At 39.7% G+C, this 27,711-nt stretch overlaps 3 protein-coding genes across 3 annotated transcripts; 2 read left to right on the top strand and 1 right to left on the bottom strand.

Annotated features, from left to right (window-relative positions):
- Positions 1 to 469: 469 nt before the first annotated feature.
- On the bottom strand, positions 470 to 9,992 carry LOC306757504 (E3 ubiquitin-protein ligase AMFR-like). The gene is made up of 14 exons (XM_079242581.1): positions 9,835 to 9,992; positions 8,983 to 9,285; positions 8,798 to 8,890; positions 8,475 to 8,639; positions 5,160 to 5,312; positions 4,684 to 4,724; positions 3,951 to 4,083; positions 3,716 to 3,849; positions 3,518 to 3,628; positions 3,020 to 3,216; positions 2,826 to 2,929; positions 1,973 to 2,107; positions 1,644 to 1,834; positions 470 to 1,482 (listed from the first exon to the last, which is right to left on the bottom strand). Exons 2-14 carry the CDS (start codon positions 9,235 to 9,237, stop codon positions 1,326 to 1,328), a joined length of 1,869 nt encoding a protein of 622 aa, XP_079098707.1. The 5' UTR covers positions 9,238 to 9,285; positions 9,835 to 9,992; the 3' UTR covers positions 470 to 1,325.
- Positions 9,993 to 14,754: 4,762 nt separating this feature from the next.
- On the top strand, positions 14,755 to 21,702 carry LOC306771022 (leukotriene B4 receptor 1-like; the record flags this gene model as incomplete). Its single annotated transcript, XM_079260048.1, has 2 exons — positions 14,755 to 14,990; positions 20,922 to 21,702. The coding sequence occupies 2 exons, from the start codon at positions 14,755 to 14,757 to the stop codon at positions 21,700 to 21,702; spliced, it is 1,017 nt and encodes a 338-aa protein (XP_079116174.1).
- Positions 21,703 to 23,182: 1,480 nt separating this feature from the next.
- LOC306764555 (leukotriene B4 receptor 1) lies at positions 23,183 to 24,253 on the top strand (the record flags this gene model as incomplete). Its single annotated transcript, XM_079251729.1, has 1 exon — positions 23,183 to 24,253. The coding sequence occupies one exon, from the start codon at positions 23,183 to 23,185 to the stop codon at positions 24,251 to 24,253; it is 1,071 nt and encodes a 356-aa protein (XP_079107855.1).
- Positions 24,254 to 27,711: the final 3,458 nt, after the last annotated feature.

The following is a 27,711-nucleotide window of genomic DNA, read 5'->3' as shown; positions in this document are numbered from 1 at the left end:
GAGTTCCTCTATAAAAGCTCCAGACGCCAGGTTATACCGTCTAATGTATGTGGCTATAATAAGGTTGATGAGCAGAGGGTGATTACATTCCCTGCTGCCATTTTTTCCTTCTTCAATGAGCACATACACAAAGGCTGCAGAAACACTCTTAAATGTCTGTATATATGGGTTCTTAGTCATTCAGGTTGTAGAATATAAAGCAGAACAAGTCAAAGCCAACTGTGTTTGATATAAGGTCTTGAAATGTTTTTAATTTAGAAGTCTTCAGACTCTGCCGTTTCCAGTGGAAGAAGAGCTTCACCCAGAAAACTAATGTACTGTTTTCTGAGCAAAAAAACAGCAAATCCAAATGCCATATATTTATTCTTCTACATTGCGTACTAAAATGACCAAGAACCCAACACTCAAAAGATACCTTTTCCACAATTTATCCACAAAGGGACATTTTAAAAATATGTTAAGGATAACACCCAATGTACAAAATTTAATCCATCCCCATTTGTTATAAGAGTTTCTCAGGGCACCAGTATTGGAAAACAAAAATGTACACACCAACTTCCCCCTGTTGTTAAATAAAACACAAACTGTTTGCAATGGGTGATATTACACACTAAATACAGAACAGCCCATGCGGGTCAAAAACACTGTTTGCAGCATTATTTTCATAGAAACATTCATAGTTGACAGAAAGGCTGACCAATACTAAAGTGACATTCTCTTACTCTGAGGTAAGATATGAAAACATGTTGCTACTTAATTCACAGTTGAAACTCGTAAAATAACAGATGAAATCAAATGAGTTTCTTCATTAAGAATATGGAGCTGTAGAACAAAACAAGTGACCAAACATCTGTTCAAAAGAAAATAAAAAGACTAATGTAATAGCTTCATCTAGAGATGAAAACCTTGAAACCCTTTCTCATAAAAGATTTGTATTTGTCTTCTGAATGCAAAGCATGCTCACTTTTGACAGCAAGTCTCAATTGTGACACATACTGTCTATTGAGGCTGGGGCTTGTTAACATGTGGCACATGATCAAAAGACAATGCAACCTTGCATGTCTTAAGTTGTAACCATCAATTTATATAAAGCTCTTTATACTCAGAGTGGAATCAGTGATGCTGAGGCCACTTTCATTAATCTCATCTGTCTTTAGGCAGCCCAAAACAGTCTAAAGGCCATGTTTGCAATGCTTTTTAATTACAGTTTATTACAGGAGGTGATGGCCATTAACTACACTAAATGGGGGAAGGTTGAAATAGCTCTGTTGTTGCCTCTTGGGATGGTGAGGTGATGCACTCTCCTGTCAAAGCCAATCTGTAAGTCAGGGTGCAGGGTCTTGTTGGTTTTGCATGCGTCTTTCCGCAGCCGCTGCCATGGTTCTGCGTCTCACCACAGAGGAGTCCAGTTCTGCGACAGATTCCCCCTCCAGTCTGGGCAAATCTTCGTCCTGATCGTCTGAACTCTTAATCAGGTATCTTCTACAGAAAAGCAGAGAACAAGGAAGGATGCACTTATGGGAACAGAAAACTCCAGATTATTTTTTACCACTGAACTTTGTGCAGTCTAGTGTGGTTGCACATGCAACCCTAAAAATCCTCTGAATACAGCATTTATGTCAATAAAGAAATGGATTTTCAACCTGCGTGCTTGCTGAAGCAACTCTTCTTTCCTTTGCTTTAACATCTTCTGCCTCTCCTCCGCAGATTTGGAGAAACGACCACCTCTGACCTCCAAGTTATCTGACTCGCTGAGGTTCTGTTCAGCTGATCCACTGGGACCAGCTTGCTCGTCTGGTGCAGGGCTCACCTGTATAGGGGCACGCTCTATGGCCTGAGCGGAAAAAAACAAACATGAAGCAGTTTGACGGATTCTGACATGATGGAAAACTACTAAATAAATCTGAACAGTGACAGAGGTGTTGGAAAAAGCAAAAGATACTAAGTTTCAACTTTTCCTTAGTTGACTGACCTGCGTGGGGAAAGGCACCTGGATGCGTCCCTCCAGAATGTTATCTGTGGTCACCTCTACAGAGCGGGTCAGCTGCAGGTCCTGCATTACCAGATAGGGGGGTACCTGAGGAAACATCTCCTGAATCTGATGGGCCTGTTGCATTAAAGGTGGATTAAAAAACAAACAAAGAAATTATTTAGAAGAAACATTCATTCATTCTCCTAACTGCTTAGTCCGATGAAGGGTTGCAGGGAAGCTGGAGCCTATCCCAGCAGTCTTATGGCGAAAGGCAGGGTACACCTTGGACGCCAGTCCATTGCAGGGCCACACAGAGATAAACAACCACTCACACCTACAGGCAAGTTAGATTAACAAATTAACCTAACATGCATGTCTTTGGACAGTAGGAGGAATCTGGAGTACCCGGAGGGAACGAGAGAACCCATGCACACGGAGAACATGCTAACTCCACACAGAAAAGCAGGATCTTTCCCAGCTCTTTCAGCCAAGGATTGAACCAGCGACCTTCTTGCTGTGAGGCCACAGTGCTAACCACTATGCCACCATGCAGCCAATTTAGAAAAAACAGAATGTGAAAAAGGATCTTAATCAGTTTAAATTAATCTTAAAAACAAAAAATAAAAGTCCTCAATATAAAGTATTGATTTTTTTTTTTTTTTACGCAAACCTGCATTTCCAACATTTAAATGTGTTCATCTGATCTAAAAAAATCAGATAAGTGTCTGCCAGTAACAACAATAATATACATTCACCAACCTTAATATACATTCAGTAAGACAGCCCAATGCATCATTTCACTGACAACACAACGTATAAATTATCGCCCATGATAATAATAACATTAACTCACCATGGCCATAAGCTGGGAATTGTTGGCCTGAGCAATACCCATAATATTAGTGGTATGCATTACCTCCACTGAGAAACTGGGAAGCCAGCTGGCAATGCGAGATCCTGCAGGAAGCACATGTGTCTTTTTCATCCCATTTCTTAGCATTACATTACTGCACAAATCATCATTGTCTCTGTATCCAGCAGACTAACCATCAAAGTGGAAGAAGTGGTTATGCTGGTTGATGTGTGGCCTTGCTTCTGGAACAGCTCCAACTGGACCAATATTGTCTTCCATACCACCACCCTGCTGCTGGCTTCTCACTTGGCCACCATCCCCGTTAATGTTCAGGGAGGTTCGACATGTCGGACAGGATGTGTCCTGTTCGAGCCATGATCGCAAACAGGAGCTGCAAATGTACACGCCCAGATTAAAGTCAATAAATGTGAACGAGTTTCTAGGTACACAATCATTTAACCTCAACACCCCAATGGCAGCAGATGAATGGATAAAAAAATTAAATTATCTGAAAAGGTAAAAAATTCAGAAAGTGTTTATACGTAAATATATAAATTTGTTCAGAATTTTGTCTAAACTAGCCAAAAAAACGAATTTCTAACTAAACTTCTTTTAGATTACAAGGTCACAGGTCAAAAATAAAATAATTCCAGCACGGACACGACGAAACAATGAAGTAGCTGTTCCTTTACTTGTGGAAGAGATGACCGCAGGGTAATTTGCGTGCTGTCAGCATTGTGTCCCAGCAGATGGCACAGTCATCATCGTTGGCTGCCAGCTCCTCTGCAGTAGCAATGGCAAATCTGCAACATAAAATCCAAGTATTTATGAATATAACTGGAACATGTGATCAATGTGAAATAAATCTGTTATTAGAAAAAGTTTATCACCTGGCCTCCATGTTGTTGATGACACGAAGGTAGTTCTTGTGCTTCCGAACGCGCCGCTGGACTTCATGGAAAAGATATCGTAGCTGCATAAAGATAACCAAGCTGGCCATGGACAGCCAGATGTTACCAAAAAGCTAATAAGAGAAAAATATGGATGGAAAAGGTGAAGTGTTAGTGGAGCAGCACAAAACACAAGACTATAAACTCAGAATCCTCTATTTACACTACATCTCACCAGCATATGGATATGGTGCATGAGGTCAAGAAAGAGCATAGCCAGCTCCATTATGAAGTCTGTGTAGTAAACATACGTGCCCTTACTCTCCCAAGTTCCTGGATGGTTCAAATCCCACAGATGGATTGAGTACCTGAGGATGGAAACATCTCTTTCAGGTCAGAAAGTACCAGCGATATTTAGACAAGTGTGGTGGCTGGAAATAACATTTAACACAAATTCCTGCAAGAAAGAATCATGAAACAGATATACAGGATATAAGACATAGAACTGACAACTGGTTTTAGTAGTGCGGAATTATAACTCTATCAAACAAAATAAAGTGTTGAAAATTTCCATAACATCTTTATTTAAAAGTACCTGAGTAGAGGAAAGTGGTGAAAAAAACCTGCGTCTGTTGTTAACTTTAAGTTACAAGTTTAAGTTACAACACTGAATAGAATACAGCTCCATGGATTTTAGTCACAACTATTTTCATTGGTAACAAACTACAACACGGCAGGTTCTAATGTTACACTGAAAAGTTACTGTATCAGACCCAGCTGGCCTGTCAGATGTGACAGGAGTTGTTTTAAGAAAGTGACCAGGAAGCCTGTCACACAAGGGCTAAACAGCCTAAGAGTAAACAAATAGTGCTGCTAAGATTAGTCCTATTCTAAATTTACACAGGCCGTGTCATCAATATTGCTGCTGTGTGTGTGCGTGTGTGTGACAAGGCCTACAACAGACTTACCTCATTATGACATGGCCAGTACGTACAGTCACTAACAAACACTGAGGAAAAAAAAAAAAGTGAAATTTGAAATTAGGAAGACTCCAGGGGATCATAAAGCTGTCCTCCACTCTTTCCTGAAGAGCTGCAAAGCTCCCACCAAAAACACTCCTCACACACTATTCACAACTTTTCCAACCACTGCCATTAGCCAGGAGATACATGAGCTAAAGGATTGTTTTTTTTAAACACGTTCTTCCATATTTCTATCTTTACATTTCACATCTGACACAGAATAGACAGAAGTGTATAATTTTTTAGGCCACAGCCCATTTCTACAATACACTGCAACAAGTCATTGATCACAACACTCAAATTTCCTATTTCACAAGAGATTAAACAAAACACTACACTGATACTGTAATGTTATCACAATATGATACATTTTTATGCAGCTACTCTTTTACATCAGATGCAATGTCACTGAATGTTCTCACCTCTGCTGCCATGAAGGAGAGGGTGTGCATGCCATGGGAAGCCCCTAACAGACCACAGACCACAGCCAGACCACAGCAGTCCAGGAGCAGGGAGACCAACAGACAAAGCACCCTCATATGGCTGTTCATAGGAGTCGAGGGGGAAAAGGACAACTGGGGGGGAAAAAAAAAACACTTCTTAGAATACCAAACCTAATTTTAGTTCTCTGTTACCCTTTCCCTGTGTCCTTGGTAATATTGGGTTTTATTGTACTCTCTTGATGATGCTCATAGTTGTATAGGCTCTTGTACACTTAAATACTTTCTGGTGCCATGCTATTTCCGGCAATTATATATTTAAAATGTAACTCTGTCAAAGATAACATGTTCTGACATCTGAGAAAAGAGTCTCTGGTTTTTGTTTCGGTTCAAATGAGTAAACACTTAATGGAAAACAATGGAGTAAACAAAATGTAATTTAAGGTTAAAGGGCATCAGAGGGCTACATAAAAAATGTTTTTTTCAGGAACTTCACTTCATTCTGTTGTTTACATACAACAAACACCTGTGTGGCCTAAATCTAAATGTAAATTCATCAGTAGAACCAGTAGCCAGAAGTTTAATGCTATTTGCAGGTTTTTGTACTTGTTGGTGTGCAAATTCCTCTCTGCGGTAAAGTCAAACAAGTACTGAAGGATAAAATATTGTGAAACAGTTAAATGTTCCACCTGTAATTGCTTTCTTTGTTGGTGTGAGCATTAAAGACACAATACAGAACTTTTGCGTATTTTCTAGCGTGAAGTGAACCTCTACGGCAACATCATGCAACGTCCCAGATGTAAAAGTTGTCTAGTGCGGTTTCTCAGCCTCAGGACACTGCTGGGCAGCAGAGGCTCAAAAAATGCACATGACAGATGTCAGTGTGTCATCTAACAAGTTCAGAACGCTGAGTTTTAAGGTCAGAAAGTTGTGTAAAGTGTCTTAAAGGGACCAAAAAGAAGTTATCTTTTTCATTATATATTCTTTAACTAATCGGGCAGTTAATCAATTTTTAGAATTTCTTTTAGCCAAATATGATTTAAAAAATCCATGTCAGTCAGGCGCTAATGCAGACCTTTGCTGCTTTAAGAGTAGCTGAAATCTTGTATGAAAAATTATCATCAATTTGGATACGCAAAGAAAAAAAAAAAAAAAAAAAAAAAACAGCATGAGTCAAGTATGTACATTCACTGACAGGTCAATGACAGCACCTGCTTATCGGTCATAACAGCCTCATGTTACCCTCTCCACTTCAACTCTCATGTTACTACTCACTTTGTGTATTCTTTAATACTTTATTTGGTGTAACCACTCATTACGTGCTTTTCTACCGTCTGCAGTCATGCAACTTCTCTTTCCTCATTCTGTTAATATGTAAATGTCTGCTCACAATGCCACTCACCACACAAATGCAGGTCAGAAGAGGCTTTGCTCCATGAGTTGATGATGAAAGCTTGCTAAGTAAGTGCAATAATCGCTTGAAAATTGTTATTTTTCCACCTTAAACAAATCTGCAGCAAAAACCAGCAAAAGGTTCTGTTCCTTAAATAAATAAGTGGACAATTAAAAGCACCACGTTGCTGGACGCTGAGCCCCACATGGTAATATATGCTCACCCCAACCACATTTTCAAATCACATTGTAACAGCTAGAATTGCAAATCTGAAATGTTGTCAAAACACTGTCAGACTGTGGTATGCAAACTAACCATCAAAACATATAGTAGGTACAGGCAAAAAATTAATCACAACTATAAACTTGCCTTTAAAAGGATTTGGGAACGGCTGAATATAAACCATAGGATCATGTTCTAAAATTTCCACAGCTGTAAGACATTTCACAGGTGTCAGCAGCTCTGCAGCACATATTTTCCCCCCACCACACTGACAACACGGCAAGTCTCTTATCTTTAGCTGTTTAACCTGAATGTGTGAGCTTTACCCCAAAGTCTGACTCCATAGTAACAGGGAAACAGGAAGACAGCTGGGGGAACACATACCTGCTTAAGTTTAAATTAAAAAGAACATTAATAAAAATTAAACCTATGGATAATGATGAGGGATCCCATCAATCTATTACCCATACAAGCTAAGGCATGTGTAGAGTAAGATATTGTTAAAAAGAACCTTTTTTTCAGCACTGCAAGCAGAAATTACCTGATTGTATGCAATGCCACCCTTTAAAGGTTACTGCTTGCAAGATGGAAATTAAATTTGATATTTTGTTTTCTCCAACATGGAGAGCACAATCTGATACAGGGATATGTAAATGTAATGACTGCAACAGTATCAGTAGTCAAACAAGCCAGTTTAAGGAACTATTTATAGCTCCAGAGCTGAAATGAGAAAGTAAACACATCTTTAAAAAGGCTATTGTAGAAAATATGTATGTTTGTTGATCAAGTTCTATCAGATACACAGCTTTTCACTACCTGGTATTTATACCCAGTCTTCATGATTCTCATATAGTACAGGTTCATAACTATAATATTAAACCCAGAACTAGTGTAAGAACAGGTTTCAAACAAAAACATTTAACACCATTTATCATACTAAAAACAGACAAATAAAGGCAGTGCACTACCATTCACTATACATAAAGAATACATTTCTTATAAACGGGAGCCTATGTCAGTGAACAACACATGCTAACTGCCCGTCAGTAAAACAGTAAAAAGTGTCCATTACTTTAAAAATACTCTCTGCTGAATAAGCTCTTAATCTACATTGCTGAATATGGTTACACTGGCCATTCCTAACATTAGCAGTACAGTGGTATCCTGTTCGTCACATTCATTGAGTCATGTGAGTTTCTTCCTATAGCAAGCAAGTATCCAAAAAAATCAAGTAGCTCTACAGCAAAAAAGCTAATAATCAACAGGTACCAAAAAAGTCAACAGTGACCTTTAACATTACAAATCTAGTTTAGAGGTATTTCCTTCTAAAGCAAATAAGGCTTTAAAAAGAGCCTTGAGCACAGGTATGATAAAGTGGATTAATGGCATCATATGTAGCAAGTTGCATGCAAAACAAAAGCAGAATTTCCAGTGTGTCTTCATGTACTCATCATGTCTTATAAAATATAAAACACACCGGCATTTGTCAAACACCTGGCACAGTTTAACTGATGAAAACATTCTTAGATGAACATGTGTGACAAGGAATGTTTTTTGTTTTTTTTTATTAGAACGTATAACATATAATACTATCAGTAATTTGGTACTTTAATTTAATAATAGCCCTTAATTAGCATAAACCATACTTTGGTCAGAACAATGGCATTGTTAATCATACTTACATATTCAAAACGGTCTTTGCAGAGCTGTACCATAAGGTGCAGGAAAACCAGGGCTGAGAACCACAAACACCACATGACAACCTCTTCCACTGTCTGCACGTTCAGTACTCCAAAAATGAAAATGAACTTGTAGAAGATGAAGTTCCAGAATTTATCCTTGAGGTGCTAGAAAAAAAAAAAAAAAAAGCAAATCAGATGCCTTGTCTTGACAGGTGTATGTTCAAAATATCTCAAAGCCTTCATGGTAGTCAATATAAACAACGGCAAAATCTATAGAAACTTAGTGTAAATGTATTAATAGTATATCGTAGACACACACTTACCTGCTTCTCACTGACTCTAAGTGGCCCAAACACCACATACTGAATCATTTTAGCAATTAACATCAAGGAACAGCAGAATGTGTTGACTAAAACCTACGAGAATCCAAAGGAAAAGGTGACATTTAGTTTTCTCCACAATGTCGCCTGAAGACAATATGAAAACTGGCCAAATGGATAACACTCACCCACACAAAGAGACTGTCAGTAACAAGATACCACAGGACAGTTGTTGCCAACTCTGAGTTACTAAAAGCATTGCTTAGATGATCGAGATCGACCTCTGAGGGATTTGGTGTCTCATCAGATTCTAAGGCCCCAAACCCTGGGTCAGTAACTGTGGTGTAGGCACTGAAGATGCTGCCAGCAAGCAAAACCACACTCAGTGCTGTGTAGGTCTGCAGGCTGGGCCATGGAAACCTCTCCAAAAACAGCAGAGGCATTTTAATGGTTACGATCCCCTTCCCAGCTTGTGTATTTTGTCAGTCCACCTGCATGTAAAAGTAAAAGTGAGTTAGCAACATTAGCCAAACTTTAATAAGCTAATTGCCAACATTTCGTAAACACGTACGTGCCCGCAAATAATTGTGGCTAATCTATGTAAAAACGTGTTGTACAGCTATACACATATACAAAATTATGCTGCATATTTTCAATAAGTTAAGAAAAAAAATAAAGTAATAATTTAAAAAAAAACAAGGCTAGTCGGACACATTAGCTGCCACATGCTAACCTGTCAGTTAAGAGCTAACGTAGCTTAGCAGACAAAAATAAATACTCTCGTTAATGGTGAACTGTAGTTTCATCTTTTAAAAAGTATTTTTTTTTAAAAAGACAATGGGAACAGTGGTTGGGCAATTAAACTCGCTGACATTACCGTAGAGCAATAGCTAAATGAAGCCAAAGCTAAAACAATGTGAGTTTACGCCCCGAAAAAGAGTTATTTACCTGGCTAACGTTACCTAATACTAGCATTGCTAATATCAGCTACGTAGCTAAGCTGTTAGCAAACATCATGTTTGTGTCACGTCGTCACTTACACTTCCTCCAAAATACAGTTATACACAACATCCAAGGTTATGTTTTCTGTGATAGGTTGCGTTTTAGGGCTCTTGCACAAAGAACAAAGTAGTGAAGAACATCTTCATGTTTATTTCATCGAGCAGGCAGCTGTCTGAGTGAGCGGAAGCTTTCTGGTTTGCGCATCGAAATAACGTCATCACGGCAACTTTAAAATCGTAGCAGATTAATATCGCCACCGGATCCTTTTCATTACTTATTTGCTTACAGTAGATGAACAAGGAAACCAACATTAACAGTAATATTCGGATATTCTTTCCACATTTTCACTTCTAACGAGTTTAGTCCAGTTTTTGTTGTTAAATATTAAAAAAGAAAAAAAAAAAGGGGGGGGGGGGGGCAAGTGCCATAACATTTTTTAGATTACATGATGTCAGAGATACTCAATTTAGTCCTATTAGGACTGCAGATTTTCATTGTGTCCCTGCTCCAACACACTTGATTCAATATGAAGTCAGTGTGCAGAACTTCATAGGTGTTGGGTGCATTTAATTTAAGTCATTATAGTCAGAGTATTTCTAAGAATGTAGACAGAAATACTTAATGTAGAGTCATAGCCCTACTAAACCCATCAGATAATACAGTGTTTAAAAAGGTAACAAATAAAAATTATATTAACATAGTTAAAAGATAAGAAATCAGTGGACTGTAATGGTATTGACATGGATTTACTTAAAATCATCAGAAAATAGCCTTCATGTGGCTGAACCATTTGTCTTTGTCAAAATGAAAACAGCAAACATTTTACTGACTTATAAGACAGGAGATAGATACCCCCAGTAAATTTAGAAGACACCACAGGTTCAAACAATGCACCTGGACAACAAATATTTTCATCGTAAAATCAATATTTATTGAACAAAATATTAAAAATTAAATGAGGTCCTGCCCTAAGTGAAGGAGTTCAAATATGTTGGGGTCTTGTTTGTGATTTCGGGGAAGATGGAACGTAAGATCGACAGGCAAATCGGTGCATCGTCTGCGGTAATGCGGATTCTGCGCCAGTCTGTTGTGGTGAAGAAGGAGCTGAGACAGAAGGCAAAGCTCTCGATTTACCGGTTGATCTATGTTCCTACCCTCACCTATGGTCATGAGTTGTGGGTCGTAACAGGCAGCTAAAATTAGTTTCTTCCGCAGGTAGTCTGGCTCTCTCTTAGAGATAATGTGAGAAGTTCGGTTATCCGGGAGGGGCTCAGAGTAGAGCTGCTGCTTCTCTGAATCAAGAGGAGCCAGTTGAGGTGGCTTGGGCATCTGGTTAGGATGCTTCCTGGATGCCTCCCTGGTGAGGTGTTCCAGGTACGTCCAGGAGGAGACCACGGAGAAGACACGCTAGAATGATTATATCTCTTGGCTTTAGCCCCCCAAAGAGCTGGATTATGTGACTTGGGAGAGCGAAATCTGGGGTTCCCTTTAGGCTGCAGCCCCTAAGATATGACCCTGGACATATGTCAGAAAATGAATGGTTGAATGAATGTTAAAATTATGAGATAAAACCCACAAACACCATAACACCCTGCTATTTTTCAGCAGAGGGACAATGGACATGGGGACATTAAACAAAAACAACCTGCCCACTCGTTAAGACATGCAAAAATAAAAAATAAAACTAAAAAATAAACCAGCCACACAAGTGCATAATAAATAAAACAAACAAATGCAAACCATGTAAATTTTAAAAGACAGGCTGTATCCGTGGGATTACCGGCAGGAGTCCATAATGCACCAGGTTGCTTTGTGGGAAAGGGTTAATAATGGGGGAAATGTCAGCTACCCTGACTGGAACATCTGCAGCTGCTGTGATGAATTATCCTGTTGGTGTAATCGTTCCCCTGGAAAGACGGGATCAACAAATACCAAGCCAGAGAAGACAGCAGAGTATCCAGGGGCACTGGAGTAATATGCACGACACATATAGCTAACCTGCGTGCCCAGGAGCAAAGCACAACCTCCCTCACATCAATGGGGATGAGGAGTCTAAGCCAGATACAACTCTGCTGGGATCAGGTGGACTGACTCTCTTTAGCTTCCCAATATATGCCACAGTCAGCCGGCTGCCATGGTCAGATGATCAGTAGCTACTTGGCAGAACCAGCCACACTAACTGCTGACGTGCCGCATGCAGCAAGGAGACATGCTGAGGAGTAGAGACCTTCCCAACAATAAACCTCCCCAGTTTGCAGGGGAGGAAGAAAAAAAAGCAGGGTGAAAAAATCCAAAGTTTGTACAAATAAATAACAATTAAAAACTGTAAAATGTAGAGTTCCATTGGGATCTGTTCTACCTTTGTGTTTTACACTACATGTTAATAACATAAGTGCAATTTCCAGCATAATGAATACAAGATTATTCTCTAAGAACACAAACTTACCTGAAATAAATAACTTCATTCCAAAAAGTAGAAAATTTAAATAAAAATCTGGTTCAACTGTAATAAATTAACCTAAATTAAAGTAAGAATAAATGAATGACATCTGGTAATCTTGCAGTGATACTACTTAATGAATTATATTGGAACCCACGTAACAATTATATTAAAACAATATAAAATCAAATATATAAAGTCAAATATTTCAAATTTCATACATTTTGCACAAAAGAGGAATAAAAATTGCAAACAAAACCTCCAACATAGAGCAAACTGATTAAATCCTTATCAAATCAAAAACACTCAAATGTTCAAACAGTCCAAGTTATGTACAGAGCAAAGAAACCAGTTATTACCACTCAATGATGAGAAGTTGTTCTAGTTCATGGACTCAGAGTAGTCTACATGTTTGAGAAAAACAACACAAAACACCAGCTTTACAGTGAACAAAGTGGCTTTGTGGAACAAGCCATATGGAGGAAATTAAAAACCTTCAACAATATATAGGTTCAAACAAAAGTTTAAAATGTTTGAAATAAGAGATTATGTGAAATAATTTCTTCTGTAACTTAATTACCTGATTAAGTCTCTTTACATTCATGTTTTGGCAACTTTGATGGCTTTGAGTCCCCAAACCAATGACCTGAACAAAACAGCATGTTCTCTTCTTTAGTGCGTTCAACTAAATTTAACATGTTTATTTCACAATAAAAAGGTCTAACAGAAAACTTTGAAGACTTAAAAATGGGTATGCTATCTAACGAAATGTTTCTATAATCACTAAGAAGCCTGTTGCAAGTTGGAAATATTCTGATAGATTTCTCCATCATATATTTCTTCAATACAGACATTACACTTTTTACGTCTATTACACTTGAACTTAAGTTTTTCTTCAAAAGTTGTGCTTGAATGGGAACCTCAATGAAATAGGTTGAGCTCTCCATCAACACATTGGCTTCACAGGTTCTGTACTCTCAACAGTCATGAAGCATGCACTATTTGTGCAAAAGCAGAGAGGAGGAATTGTCAAAAAATCTTTTAAATTTGTGTAAATATTGAAGAAAAGCAGTCTGGCTATCAGAGGGGCAGTGCAGAGAAGTTAGTATAAGCAAATCATTGAGAGCTTTTCCTGTAATTTTCTGTCTGTTTACAAAAGTCATTATGTGGAGAAGACTCTCTGCAACAATAACTGGTTCATTTTTATAAAGTGAATAATCTACATTTTTGTGGAGCGTTTTGGTTCTGTTCCCTCACCTTCCTTTAGCTTGTCGTCAAATGACAACTTATCTTCAATTAAGGCATCATCTAAAGTCCCTTTTTCAACAAATTCAGGTATGTGCTCAGCAAATGTATCCATGCAAATAGGCTGTTCAGGCTCAGATTCAACATGAAGTCCAGCGTGATACATCTCACCTGTGTGTCTATAGCACAGGGGTAAATGGTTGGCATGATGGAGGAGTTTGAGATTGAAGAGCCTTCAGGGTTAACAGCGTCATCAGCTTCTAGGTTAGCAGAATGGTTACTTGCTTGATACGGAAATCATCTGACCTCCAGTTTGTTGATTCTAAAAAAGTAAATAAACTGGCTTCTTGTTGAAAAGCATTTATTGTTTACTAGTCTCAACTTGTTTATTTCTCATCAAACTTATGTAAAACACCTTAATAAATATTAAAACTATTAAAGCGTTACAGTCACTGGAGATGTCAGTAAAACCTTGACAAATCAAGTGAGGTTTGAAGTACTGACTTCAGAAACTGTTTTATTGGCTACATTACCTTTATTTAAAGTAACACTGCAGTCAATTTTAAAGCTTTACAACATACAACTTCTAACATTTCCACTGAAGAAATAAACTATATGATATGATGGAAAATGGAGGTAGTTGTTTTACATTCTTTTACTTTACTTCTTTTACTTCTGTTCTTTAGTCCTGCTGAAAACAGAGAATAAAATAATTGACATAACAAGAGCTGTATTTATGTGTTTATATTTCATTGAATCTCTTTGACAAAGTTGATGACATACTTAAATGGTCATTTAAACTGTAATTTGTGGTGCTGTAGAACTGTTTTAGGTCAGACATGTTCTTTTTTTGCAAGGTTAAGAGGCTCTAATTTCTACGGAAGCGTAGAGCTGTCATCCTCATAAAAAAAAAAAAGTTTGGGCCTTATTACCTTATAACGTGATAGTTTATTGTAAAAATGTGAAACGTATCACGTTATAACGTGATATGTTTGATTGTAAAAACGTATAACCACTTGAACGCTGGAGGGATTACATCTCTCAGCTGGCCCGGGAGCGCCTTGGGACCCCCCGCAGAGTTGGCGAATGTGGCTGGGGAGAGGGACGTCTGGGCTTCCCTACTTAGGCGGCTGCTGTGGTGACTGAAACTTTGCATTAACTCATATTTGTGTTGCTTAAACAGAATTCTGGTTTCTGTTCAGTTTTTCTATAAAGAGAAGTAGAGACTCCTTTTCACAGCATTTTCTTGTTTTTCAGACACCACACTTGCAGGATGAACTGGTCATCTCCATTGTCTCCTTCAGAGGGGCCTGAGGAGTTTTACGGTGGGATAGCAGCAGCATGTCTGATCCTGGGTCTCTCCTTCCTGGTTGGAGCTCCGGGGAACCTGCTGGTGATCTGGACCATTCTGAGACACATCAAGCAGCGCTCACACACTGTGATTCTCATCCTGCACCTAGCTGTGGCAGACCTGCTGGTCCTCATCACCCTGCCTCTGTGGATCTACTTGTTACGACCCCAGTGGTGTCTAGGGGAAAAAGGGGGTTGCAACACAAAAGAGTGGCAACTAAAATTTCACCAATAAGATTTATTTACAACTAGGTGAATTTACCAAAACAATAAGGGATAACTCAAAACTTCCCAATACAAAAGAGATAACTTAATACACTAACACAAAACCCAAACAACTCTGTAAACACAGACAAAACACAACAGGTTCTGTAACTCTACAGCAAGCCAAAAAAGTCCCCGAAGGCAAAACCTCAGCAAAACCCACAAACAGTCCAAAAGTGGCAAACTGTGTTACACTCAAACACAGCTGCCCTGAATGAGGCTGATGATGTCCCTTAAATAGGAGAGTGGCAGAGGAGGTAGCCAATGAGCCTTGATCCTGAAAAGTCCTCCACCAATCCTAAAGCGCCAAGGGGTAGAGGCTGAGATGCAGAAGGCTGGCCAATCCCGGTCTTGTGCGGCTGTCCTCCACATTCCAGCAGGCTTGGGCTGTAACACTCCCCCCCTTAAAATGGAAACCTTAAAAATCACAGTTTCCGTAAACACAATCAGGAAGTACACAAAACAAATCAGACACGAGACAAGGTATCGGCAAGTATGTTGGCTGCACCCTTTTTGTGTAGGATTTTAAGGTTGAATTCCTGTAAAACGAGAGCCCACCGCATCAGTCGCTGGTTATTGTTGTACATGCGAGCGAGAAATACTAGCGGATTATGATCAGTGAACACCTGAGTGGGAGCAGGGCTGGATCCAATGTATACCTCAAAGTGATGGAGGGCCAAGAGCAGAGACAGGGTTTCCTTTTCAATGGTGGAATAATTAAGTTGGTGCCGGTTAAACTTGCGAGAAAAATAGCAAACAGGGTGGTCAGTTCCGTCACTACTAGTCTGCAGAAGGACGGCACCAGCTCCTACAGCACTGGCATCTACATCAAGTTTAAAGGGTTTAGTCAGATCAGGTGCAGCAAGGACAGGAGCATGCACCAACAATGATTTCACACTGTCAAAAGCATGTTGACAGGCTTGGGTCCACTCAAATTTCACTTTCGGGCTCAATAAGGATGTCAAAGGGTGTGCCACTGTAGCAAAGTTACGGCAGAAGTTGCGGTAATAACCTGTCATTCCGAGGAAACGCCTTAAAGCTTTCCTGGTATCCGGGACAGGAAAAGAGCTAACTGCAGCAATCTTTGCCTCTACTGGACGCACTTTACCTTGTCCCACCTGCCTGCCAAGATACGTCACAGTCGCTTTGCCAAATTCACATTTGGCTAAGTTTAAGGTAAGCGACGCGCTCACAAGACGAGAAAACACTTTACGGAGCACAGTTACATGTTCTTCCCAGGTAGGGGAGTATACAACCAAGTCGTCCAGATAGGCATTGCAATTTGGGATGTCAGACAAGACCTTATTCACCAAGCGCTGAAAGGTGGCTGGTGCATTGCACATTCCAAAAGCCATTACTGTGTATTGCAGGAATCTATCTGGTGTGACAAAAGGTGATATTTCAGATGCTCGGGCAGTGAGGGGGACCTGCCAATATCCTTTCATAAGGTCCAGCTTACTGACAAAACGAGCAGCACCAAGGGTATCAACACAATCCTCAATTCGCGGTAAAGGATATGCGTCGGTAACAGTTACAGCATTCACCTTCCGATAATCAGTAATAAACCTGGGGGATCCATCAGGTTTCGTCTCATCAAGGCATGGTGAACTCCAAGGGCTAGAACTATGTTTGGCAAAGCCATGTTGAAGCATATAGTCAGTTTCACTACTCATCTGGGCTCTTTTGGTTGGATTTGCTCTATAGGGATGTTGTTTGATAGGTGTTGCATTACCAACATCAATGTCATGTTCAATAACAGTCGTACGTGTTGGTACATCACTGAACAGCTGAGAATGTTCATGCACCAGAGACATAATGTCTGTATGTTGCTTTTCTGTCAAATGTTGCAGAGAAAAGGGCAGAGACTTTAACATCTCTGAGTTTGACAATCGCGGAGTCAATCTGGACACAACCCGAGTGGATATACTCTCATCCGGGGAACCTTGAGGGGAGTCTGCTATGATGAGAGCGGAACTATGAGTAGCCATTGGTGTTGAAACTGATGGAGACGCAACAGGATCACGTCTCACATAGCGCTTTAGCATGTTAATATGGCACACGCGTGTTTTGCGCTTTCTGTCAGGGGTAGAAAGGACATAATCAGTGTCACTTAACTTGTTTTGGACAACGTAAGGACCAGAGAAACGAGCACTTAAGGTCGAGCCAGGCATAGGCAATAAAGCTAGAACTTTATCCCCAAGTTGAAAACCACGTAAAACAGCGGATTTATCATGATGATGTTTCATCACTTTCTGAGACGCCCGTAAAGTCTCAGCAGCAAAGGCACGTGAATGATGTAAACGCTCACGAAAGGAGGAGACGAAGTCCAATACATTACTTTCTGGTGATGTGTGGGATTCTAGTAACTTCTCCTTGAGGACCTGGAGGGGTCCCCGAAGCGTATGGCCAAAAATAAGTTCCGCAGGACTAAAACCCAACGATTCCTGGGGAGCTTCGCGAACTGCAAACAGCACAAAGGGGATGCCTTCATCCCAGTTTCTGTCTTTCTCTAAACAATACTTACGTAGCATTGACTTTACTGTCTGGTGCCATCTCTCCAATGCGCCCTGACTTTCAGGATGGTAGGCGCTAGAGGTCACATGCTGAACATTCAGTTCACGTAGTACTTGTTTAAATATTGTTGACATGAAATTAGATCCTTGATCTGTCTGGATTACACGGGGAAGACCAAATGTGGAGAAGAATTTTGTCATTGCTTTAATCACGGTGCGCGCAGTAATCCGGCGTAAGGGGATGGCTTCGGGGTACCGAGTTGATGCACACATTAAAGTGAGCAGAAACATATTTCCCGATGTAGTACGAGGGAGTGGACCCACACAGTCTATAATGAGACGCTCAAATGGTTCACCCACAACAGGGATTGGATGAAGCGGGGCACGGGGAATGGGTTTGTTTGGTTTCCCAGCAATCTGGCAGGTATGACAACTACGACAATAGTTAGTCACATCAGACTTAAGACCAGGCCAGTAAAAATGCTTTAGTATGAGCTGGTAGGTTTTGGTAATGCCTAAATGACCCGACCATGCGCCATCATGAGCCAAATGCAGCACCTGGTGTCGGAAAAGCAATGGCACCACAATCTGGGTTACTACATTCCAATCAGCATTTGGTAGCACTACAGGGCACCAACGTCGCATCAGAATGTCATTCTCAATGTAAAAACCAATAGTATCTGCACTTGCTTTCTTGGCACTCACCACCTCCTCAAAATACTTTTGCAAAGTAGGATCCTTCCTCTGCTCGGCACCCAGCCGTGCACGTGAAACCGGAAGTGTGAGGTCAACAGGGGGTTGCAGAGCTTTCTGAACTTTTACGTCAGACACTGTTTCATTCTCCGCAGTACCCTCCTGTGTAACTCCACCTGAAAGTAGTGACATGAGAGAACTGTCAGACAAATCAATTTCAACATTTTCTGTTTTCTTTTTATGCTTTTGAGCACGAGTGAGCACACATGTCGTGGATATTTTGCTTTCAATACCAGACTTTACTGGGACGTCAAGAACCTCAAGGGCAGGAACTACTCTGCCACCTGCAATGTCATTGCCTAGAAGGAGAGAAACACCGTCAATGGGCAAAGCTGAACATACAGCCATTGGAAAACTTCCAGTCACCAAATCAGTTTTCAGATGCACCAAATGTACTGGTCTGGGTGCATATCCCATTTCCACACCTCGGAGAATGATACTGTACCCAGCATATGATGCATCAGAAAAAGGTAATGTGTTAGCCAATATAATAGTTTGGGATGCACCTGTATCACACAGAACACATACCTGTTTTTCCTCAGATGGGTTATTAGCCAGCGAAACTGCTCCGGTAATTACAAAGGGCTGAAAACATGGGTCAAGGGTGCAGTCAACTGAGTTCATCATACCTAATCCTGATTTTAACAAACCAACACTTTTAGGTTTTGATGGAGAGTTGTGAGTTTTATGCTTCAAAGCCAGACAGTTGGAGATGAGGTGTCCAGTTTTGTGGCAATAAAAACATTCCCTCACCTCTTTTCTCTGTGTCTTCAGTACAACAGGAACCGTTTCATGTACAGATTCAGCTTTTGGTACGGTTGAATGAAAAACTGTTTTATGTGTCAGCGTATACTCATCTGCCAACACCGCAGCAGAAGACAACTCATGCACTTTCTGTTCATTTAGGTGAACCACAAGACGTTCAGGAAGACAATTTTTGAACTCTTCTAACAATATCAACTCTTAGAGTTTCAAAGTTTGTGATGCCACATGAAGAACACCATCTGTCAAACAGATTGCCTTTTTCCCTGGCAAACTCCACATAGGTCTGAGTGGGGCTTTTCTTAAATGTTCTGAACTTTTGCCGATAGGCTTCCGGTACAAGCTCATAAGCTTTCAGAACCGAAGCTTTCACAATGTCGTACTTTAAACTGTCTGTAAGAGGAAGTGCTGCTACTACCTCTTGAGCTTTTCCGTGCAATTTACATTGGATGAGAAGGGACCAAACATCCTGAGGCCACTGCAGTGCATGTGCAATGCGTTCAAAGGCCGCAAAATAACAGTCCACTTCAGATTCCGGAACCAATGCAATAAACCTGGTTATGTCCAAAGGACTGGTAGGCTGTACTGAGGCTGCAGACCCAGTAGGTCTAGCAGAGGGTGGTGAGAGCCCAAGCCTTGCTTGGGAGTCCAGCTCTAACTGGCGTAGTCTCACAGCTTTCTCAGCTTCAATTTCCAGCTTTTTAATCTCAAGCTGCATTTGTCTCTGCTGAGCTTTCTCCTGGGCTTCCAGCTGTAAACGGGCTAGCTGAACTCTTAGACGTGCCTCAACTCGTGAGCCGTCAGAGCTGCTGCCAGAGAGGGGATCAAAGCGGGGAAGAGTGGCAGGAGTCACCGGCTGGCCATCTCCATCTCTTTTTTTCACCTCCGGTTCCTCAGAACCCAGTGGAGCAGCAAGCTCGGCTTGATCACACACCGCCGCAGTGGAGGGAACCAACCTCACAGGCGACACAGCCTTTGTTTCAGGAGTTCCAACGTCAGTCACCACCAGAAACTGCAACTCCACCAAGCGTTTCACCACCAAAGCCTTAAGATCCTTCTTAACCAGTTGCTTAGAACACGGAATATCAAAGTGACCTGCTATAAGGAACAAATCATCCTTGCGGCACAAGTCCAACTGATCCAGGGAGGGATCCCGAAGGAAATGCTCCAAATCAAACTGAACCATGCCTCGTCTTCTCATACAATGCAAGTACACACACCAGGGAAAAATTAAACCAATTAACTACAAAGTCACTGGGAAAAGTAAGTGATCCCGGACGAGCCCCCACTATGTTACGACCCCAGTGGTGTCTAGGGGAAAAAGGGGGTTGCAACACAAAAGAGTGGCAACTAAAATTTCACCAATAAGATTTATTTACAACTAGGTGAATTTACCAAAACAATAAGGGATAACTCAAAACTTCCCAATACAAAAGAGATAACTTAATACACTAACACAAAACCCAAACAACTCTGTAAACACAGACAAAACACAACAGGTTCTGTAACTCTACAGCAAGCCAAAAAAGTCCCCGAAGGCAAAACCTCAGCAAAACCCACAAACAGTCCAAAAGTGGCAAACTGTGTTACACTCAAACACAGCTGCCCTGAATGAGGCTGATGATGTCCCTTAAATAGGAGAGTGGCAGAGGAGGTAGCCAATGAGCCTTGATCCTGAAAAGTCCTCCACCAATCCTAAAGCGCCAAGGGGTAGAGGCTGAGATGCAGAAGGCTGGCCAATCCCGGTCTTGTGCGGCTGTCCTCCACATTCCAGCAGGCTTGGGCTGTAACACTACTCTCTGGCCCACTCCTGGATCTTTGGAGAGGCCTGCTGTAAAGCCATGGTTTTCATGATTACAGCCTGTATGTACGGCAGCGTTTTCTTCATCACTCTTATGAGCGTGGAACGCTTTCTAGCCATCTGTCATCCATTTGTGATGATGCGCTTGAAGACCAAAGCAGCCATGGATAGATGTGTAATATTTGTCTGGCTCCTCAGTTTGCTTCTGGGAGTGCCGGCTGCTCTGACCCAAACTGTGGATCAAATTGATGGAGCTGAGAATTGTTTTGTCAAGGAATTCCTTCCTTCTCAAGCAATCGGCTTCATATGTCTGGAGAGTTTGCTTGGATTTGTACTTCCTTTTATTATTCTTAGTATTTGTTATTGTCTTGTTGCCGTGCAGTTGAAGAAAATGACCTTCAAATCACAGCAGAAATCCAGGATTCTGGTTCCCAGCCTTGTGATTGCTTTCACACTGTGCTGGTTGCCTCACCACATCATCAACTTTATCGATTTAGTTTGCATTTTACGTTCAGACACGGATCACAATTGTGTACCAGAGAGTCTTATCTTTGGTTCTGGAGCTCTTGTTTTCATCAGCAGTTCGGTGAATCCTCTGTTATATTCCTTCTTTGCCAGGAACTTCAGAGGGAGTTTCAGAGAGTCTCGTTTGGTCAGGCTGTTTCAGGAAATGGTAACTCACACAAATAAACTCAGGGAGCTGGCGATGCAATACCAGACGAGCCAGGGGGCAGCAAACACACACACAGAGTCAACTGTGATCCCTGTGATGGACTAGCGACCTGTTAAGTCAGTGAACCCAACATTTCACCCAATGATTGCAGGGATAGGCTCCAGTTTCCCCAGGACACTTAATTGCACAAAGCGGTTTAAAAAAAAGGAATGAATAATAAACTGTCACCCCCTGTTTCTGTTGTAACTACATATGATATCCTCTTTGTGTTGTTTTGGACTTTGATGGCACAACTATAACACATGTTTTGTAAAGTATTAAATCAAATCAACCATCTACTGAATCATGTATTCTTCTTCTTTGTCTTTTTCTTCTTCTTATTATTATTATTAGTAGTAGTTTTCATAATTTTTTATTATTATTAGTAGTAGTAGTGGTATTAATATTTTTATTATTATTGTTATTATTATTATTAGAAGTAGTAGTAGTATTAATATTTATTATTATTATTATTATTATTATTATTATTATTATCATCATTATTATTATTATTAGCAGTAGTAGTATTACCAACCAGGTAGTTGTTCAGTCCATTACAGTTGGATAACTTTGATAATTGGAGAAATTGGTGAGTTTTTTAAACTGCCTTTTTTGTTTACGTTTCTTCTGTTCTTTTTTCTTTCTTTTTTCTTCTTTTTACTAGTTGCTAGAAAATTGAGGTTAAATCTATCACACTGTTAAGGGTTTGGGTTGAAAATAAAAGAGAGATAAGAGAAGCTGGAGATTTCCAGTAGCAGCTGAGGTTAAGAGCCATATTATTCTCATTCAGACTTAAAATTCACTTTCAAATTTGTATCAAAATTTTGCAATTTAACAAAAAATTGTGTAAGCACTAAAATGCTTTCCTCCAAACATCAGGATGTTTATAGTTTTTTGATAAAATGATATCAACTAAGGGAGTCAGAAACTAAATAACTTTAGTGTTGTGCTCTTATTTTGCCTTTGTCTTTGTCTGTGTCTTATAAACAAGATGGTGTAGCTATGACAACTGATGCAGGGGAATGCAGGGGAACAGAAAGCACAGAAAGTAAAACATTAAAAAAAAAACCAAAAAAAAAAAACCTACTAAATAAAATAAGTGGTGAAAATCAGAAACCAAACTCTAACGAGAACCAAACCAAATCCAACAGTTCCTGCCCATTTGTTGAATACTCAAAGCCATTTACACAACAAGGCACATCCTCTGTCATCTAAAGGTCTAAAGGCAAAAAAAAAAAAACAACAGTGAGCGCTTTCGACATATTTTGGTTGCTTTATTTCAAGAACATCCTTCTTGACGTCATCTATTTGTAATACAACATTCATCAACTAAAGCTTCTTCTCTTTTTGGAAATGAAGTAGTAATTCATGGAATTAAAGAAAGGGAAAAGGAAAAAATCATTTGATGACTGCATGAATCACCCGTATGTCTCACAAAGCAGTTTGGGTAAACCCTGTGTCTAAAGATAAAGGGGAAGTGAACACTTGTAAAGCAGTTTGCTTTTCTTTCCATCCAGACACCATAGTCAGCACATACATTCGCAGCATGAACCTCTCATATGAGCAGCCTTCCTCTGAGGAAATGGCCCCTGAAGAGTTTGATGGGGGAATAGCTGTGGTATGTCTGATCCTGGGACTCTCCTTCCTGGTCGGAGCTCCGGGGAACCTGCTGGTGATCTGGACCATCCTGAGACACGTCAAGCAGCGCTCACACACTGTGATTCTCATCCTGCACCTTGCTGTGGCGGACCTGCTGGTCCTCATCACCCTGCCTCTGTGGATCTACTCTCTGGCCCACTCCTGGATCTTTGGAGAGGCCTGCTGTAAAGCCATGGTTTTCATAATCAACGCCTGCATGTACAGCAGTGTTTTTCTCATCACTGTTATGAGCGTGGAACGTTTTATGGCTGTACGTTCTCCTTTCGCCTTGGCAGAATGGAAGAGGAAACAAGCTCTGAATAAAGTACTGGTGGTTCTGTGGATGGTGGCATTCTTGTTCAGCATACCCGTCATCCTGACTCAGGTTGTTGGGATGGAAGAACCAGAGTCAAGTGAGAAGCACTGTCTGTACCGGGAGTATACTTCTGTGTCTCAAGAGGTGATATGTGTCCTGCTGGAGACAGTGGTGGGCTACATATTACCCTTCACCATTCTCGTGGTCTGCTACGGCTGCCTGTGTAGCCGCATCACTCAGATGACCTTCAGGTCAAAACGCAAATCCACTGTTTTGATCGCCAGCATAGTGGTCGCCTTCGCCATTTGCTGGACTCCTCATCAGATAGGAAACATCCTCTCACTCATCAGCCTGGCCACTGACAACTCCTTCCATGAAGTTGCGAAGAGTCTGGAAAGCGTCAGGAGCACCATGGCTTTCATAGCAGGAGCCATGGTCTTCATCAGTAGCACGGTTAACCCCATCCTCTACATGTTCGCCGCTCGCTCCTTCAGGAGCTCGCTACGTGACACTGGTATCCAGAAGCTCTTCCGCCACATCTCCAGCACCTCCCCAGGTGAGGGAAACAGAGAGGTGTCATTTGTGTCCAAGAGGCAAAGCAATCAAACCAACAGCTCACATTGTATGGCAGAGTCAAAAGAACAGGTTAATATATTAACATAAATGTGTGAAAAGAACCCACGCTGATATGGTAGTACTGTTTGTGTAAGTTTTACTTAATATGACACATGGATCTTTGGAAATAAAAACTTTTTTCCTCTGGAACAAACCTCGTTTTATAAGATGATTCACAACTGTACAAGGTACCCATGTTCTCTGTGTAGATTATAAATAGCCTGTTGTTTCTTTTTCTTTTTTATCACCTATTGTTGGTACCTTGATGTCTCTTGTGTAAGACTGTCGTTAACTATTCAAAAACAAAATAATGTAAATAATTAAATATTGTAAGGATGCTTCTCAGTCATATAATCATTACACACATATATATATATATATATATATATATATATATATATATATATATATATATATATTAGACATATGTATGCGTTTATGTATGTATGTATGTATATATGTACAAAATATATCTAATTTTCTTCCAACTGTGAATTGTGTAAGTCTTTAGGTAAAATTTTGGGATGTACAAATACTGTATGGTTTTATGAGCTAATCTTTTGGTTTCCTTTGTTACTTTACATTCTCATTCCCCTTCACCAGCCTGTCTGTCTCTGTGATTGTGAACTTGTGTAAAATTGAAGTTGGTGGACCAACTTATGTTATGTTTGAACACAAAACCTAACATTTATATATATATATATAAAAAAAAAGAACTTGTTTGTGCGTGACAGTTTAGCAAACATTTGGCCTGTTATGCTGCTACAGACAACAGTCATGATTTCAACTTCCTCTTACTGGAGAGATTGCCAAATGAAAACTGCATGTTCTCTTTGTTGACTTGCAAAAAGGGGAATTGTGTCCTGACGTTTGTCACAGTCTTAGAAAAACCCTAACCTGAACTTTGGCTGTAGAGTTTATGGCTATTGACATTAATAACTCATATTTTTAAATGCAAAGATTTTTCTCTGTCTTTCTTTCTTCTTTCTTTTATTAATCGTATCACCACTGTCTTTCACACATTATTCTCATAAAGTAATCTACCAGTAGATGGCAGTGGCAACTTGTGGTTAGTTTTCTAGTGTTATAATCAGTTATTTAAATCATATTTCTGACGAGAAGATAGATTTAATATCTTACTTTCAAGCTGGTTCTTTATCATTGTATAGTCAATCATGCTCCAAATTAAGCCAAAATAAGAGCTCTTGATATGAATGTAAGAATTTCCTCAAATGGATGACTCAAATATAATTCATACCCACAGATTGCTATGCTCAGTCACGACGGTCACTTTACAAAATGTCTGATCATTACCACCCAAAACCTCTGGAGAAAAAAGCTTTTTGTATTTGCAATGTTCAGGTGTGATTTCAATTATGAGATGATGAAAATGATTTCAACTACAGGACTGAACACAACCTTTGCTAAGGTGCTTGTCTGCATTTCCCTGAGTCAGGATTTTTGAAAAACATGGCACGCCATGGGTGTGACAGAGATGAGATCACACAGCACAACATAGCCGACACCGAAACATGCCTGGCATTTTCTCACAGAATGAGGAAGCAGTGCAGACACGTGATACCGTCACCAAAGTTATCTGTGCCTTTCACAATAATTATAGTCCTCCCATCATCTTTGAAAATTTTTAAGAATGTTTTTGAAGACATATATGACACCTTCACATAACATATGGTAACACATTTGGTTTTCTGTAAATTGATCACTTGGTTTCTTCAAGGCTACTATGAGACTAATGGGGCTAAGTAAGCAATCTTTTAAAATAACCAGATTACAGTCTTTTGTTTTAATGTAACCAGCACTAATCCAGTTAAATTGACATTACATGATGACACCTGCTAAGACAAAATGCATCATATTACACAAAAGAAATACAACATTTCCACAAGACTTTTCAACATCTGTACCAACGTCACACTCTCCATGTTTAAGCATGCCCACTATGTGATATCATCAAGATAAATGTTTGTTGCTATTGTTGTGGTACAATATCATTATAAGTCAGGGATGTTATCTTAAGACTTTCCTGGCTGGAAATAGTGATACCACATAGAAGGAAGGAGACAATAGGTATTACTCCAGAGTTTGGGGGATTTAAATAAGTGAAAGGAGAAGAACAGATAAAAAGCCCACCTATGCTGGAGGCTGTTCGCTCAGAGTGAGAAGAGAAGGGAGTGTCGGCGGCAAAAACACATGAAATTCTGGGAATTTGGCCAAGGATTTATGAAAACTCAACCATACCAGTGAGAACCTGCAAGGTTACTGAAACATTTGGTTCATATTATTGCTTCTGTGAAGTTATTTTTTTATCTGGTAATAAAGAGACAGGAGGTGCAAACTATCACGTTGATATGATGATTTTTTTAGGAGGGTAAATGTGGATGAAAGGTTAAAAGGTGTTAGAAAATCAAATGTTTCAACAGCTTTTATTTCTAATCAGATCCTTTCTATTTCCTTCCTTCCGTCCTTTCTGGATTCCTTTCCACTTTATTGTCCCCAAATCCGCTTAACAAATAGAAGTTTAATGAAATGGATGTTTCTGAGAGTAAATCTTTTGTTGGGAGTGCACATTGTGTACGTTGTTGGATGTGCATTGGTAAGAACTGAGTCCGATGAAAACTGATAATAAAACAACACCTAACGCTCAGGGTAACATTAATAAATCTGCTAATACCAAACTAAGCTGCAGTAAAAAGCTGCAAGAAAATCAAATAGTATTATTTAGCTTTTCTGGAAAAAACAAACTCAATTAGAAATGTTCTCCATGGCTGTAAAGTAACAGCACCTGAACATATGAGTTTTAGTTTTTACAGAATATAATTAATTGAATATTGAAAAAGCTGTGGCTCAAAAGGTGATTGAAACTTTAACTATAAAATCATGGATTTGTTGCATTGGATCAGATTTTAAATAAATACATAAGAGGTTCTCGAAAACCTGGAAGGAAAATACCATGGGAAGCCACTATCACTCTATGGGGCAAAATGTCAGCCTGAACCATTCTCAGATGATTAATAACAATATAAAATTTGTTCATATGTGTCCAATTATATATAAACAATATATATACACACAAAAAAATACCTATTTTATATATATATATATATATATATATATATATATATATATATATATATATATATATATATATATATATATATATATACACATACACATATATATTGTCGGCAGTGCCATGATAATGCCCTGCAATACTCTCTGGTTGGTATTTATTCCTTTTTTTAAGTTGCCTGTTGGAGTGGACGACTGCACTCTCCCACAGCATTAAGAAAAAAAAGAACACATAATAACCACTTATATACTTTATTCATTTCTCAGATACAACATAAGTTGGTATCATTAAAGGGGAGAAATAATAAAGCAAACCCAATTTTCTTTACTTTTTGTGCTTAGTTTATATACACTTATAACTCTCCCTTATATTTGCTACCAAAACAAAAGTTAAATTAAAGAATTTTAGGTTCTTG

The sequence above is a fragment of the Telmatherina bonti genome (genome assembly GCF_933228915.1).
Source record: "Telmatherina bonti genome assembly, chromosome: 1".
Classification (NCBI taxonomy): Eukaryota; Metazoa; Chordata; class Actinopteri; order Atheriniformes; family Telmatherinidae; genus Telmatherina; species Telmatherina bonti.
Note: the sequence above shows the minus strand (reverse complement) of the source record. Positions and strands in the feature narration are given on the sequence as shown.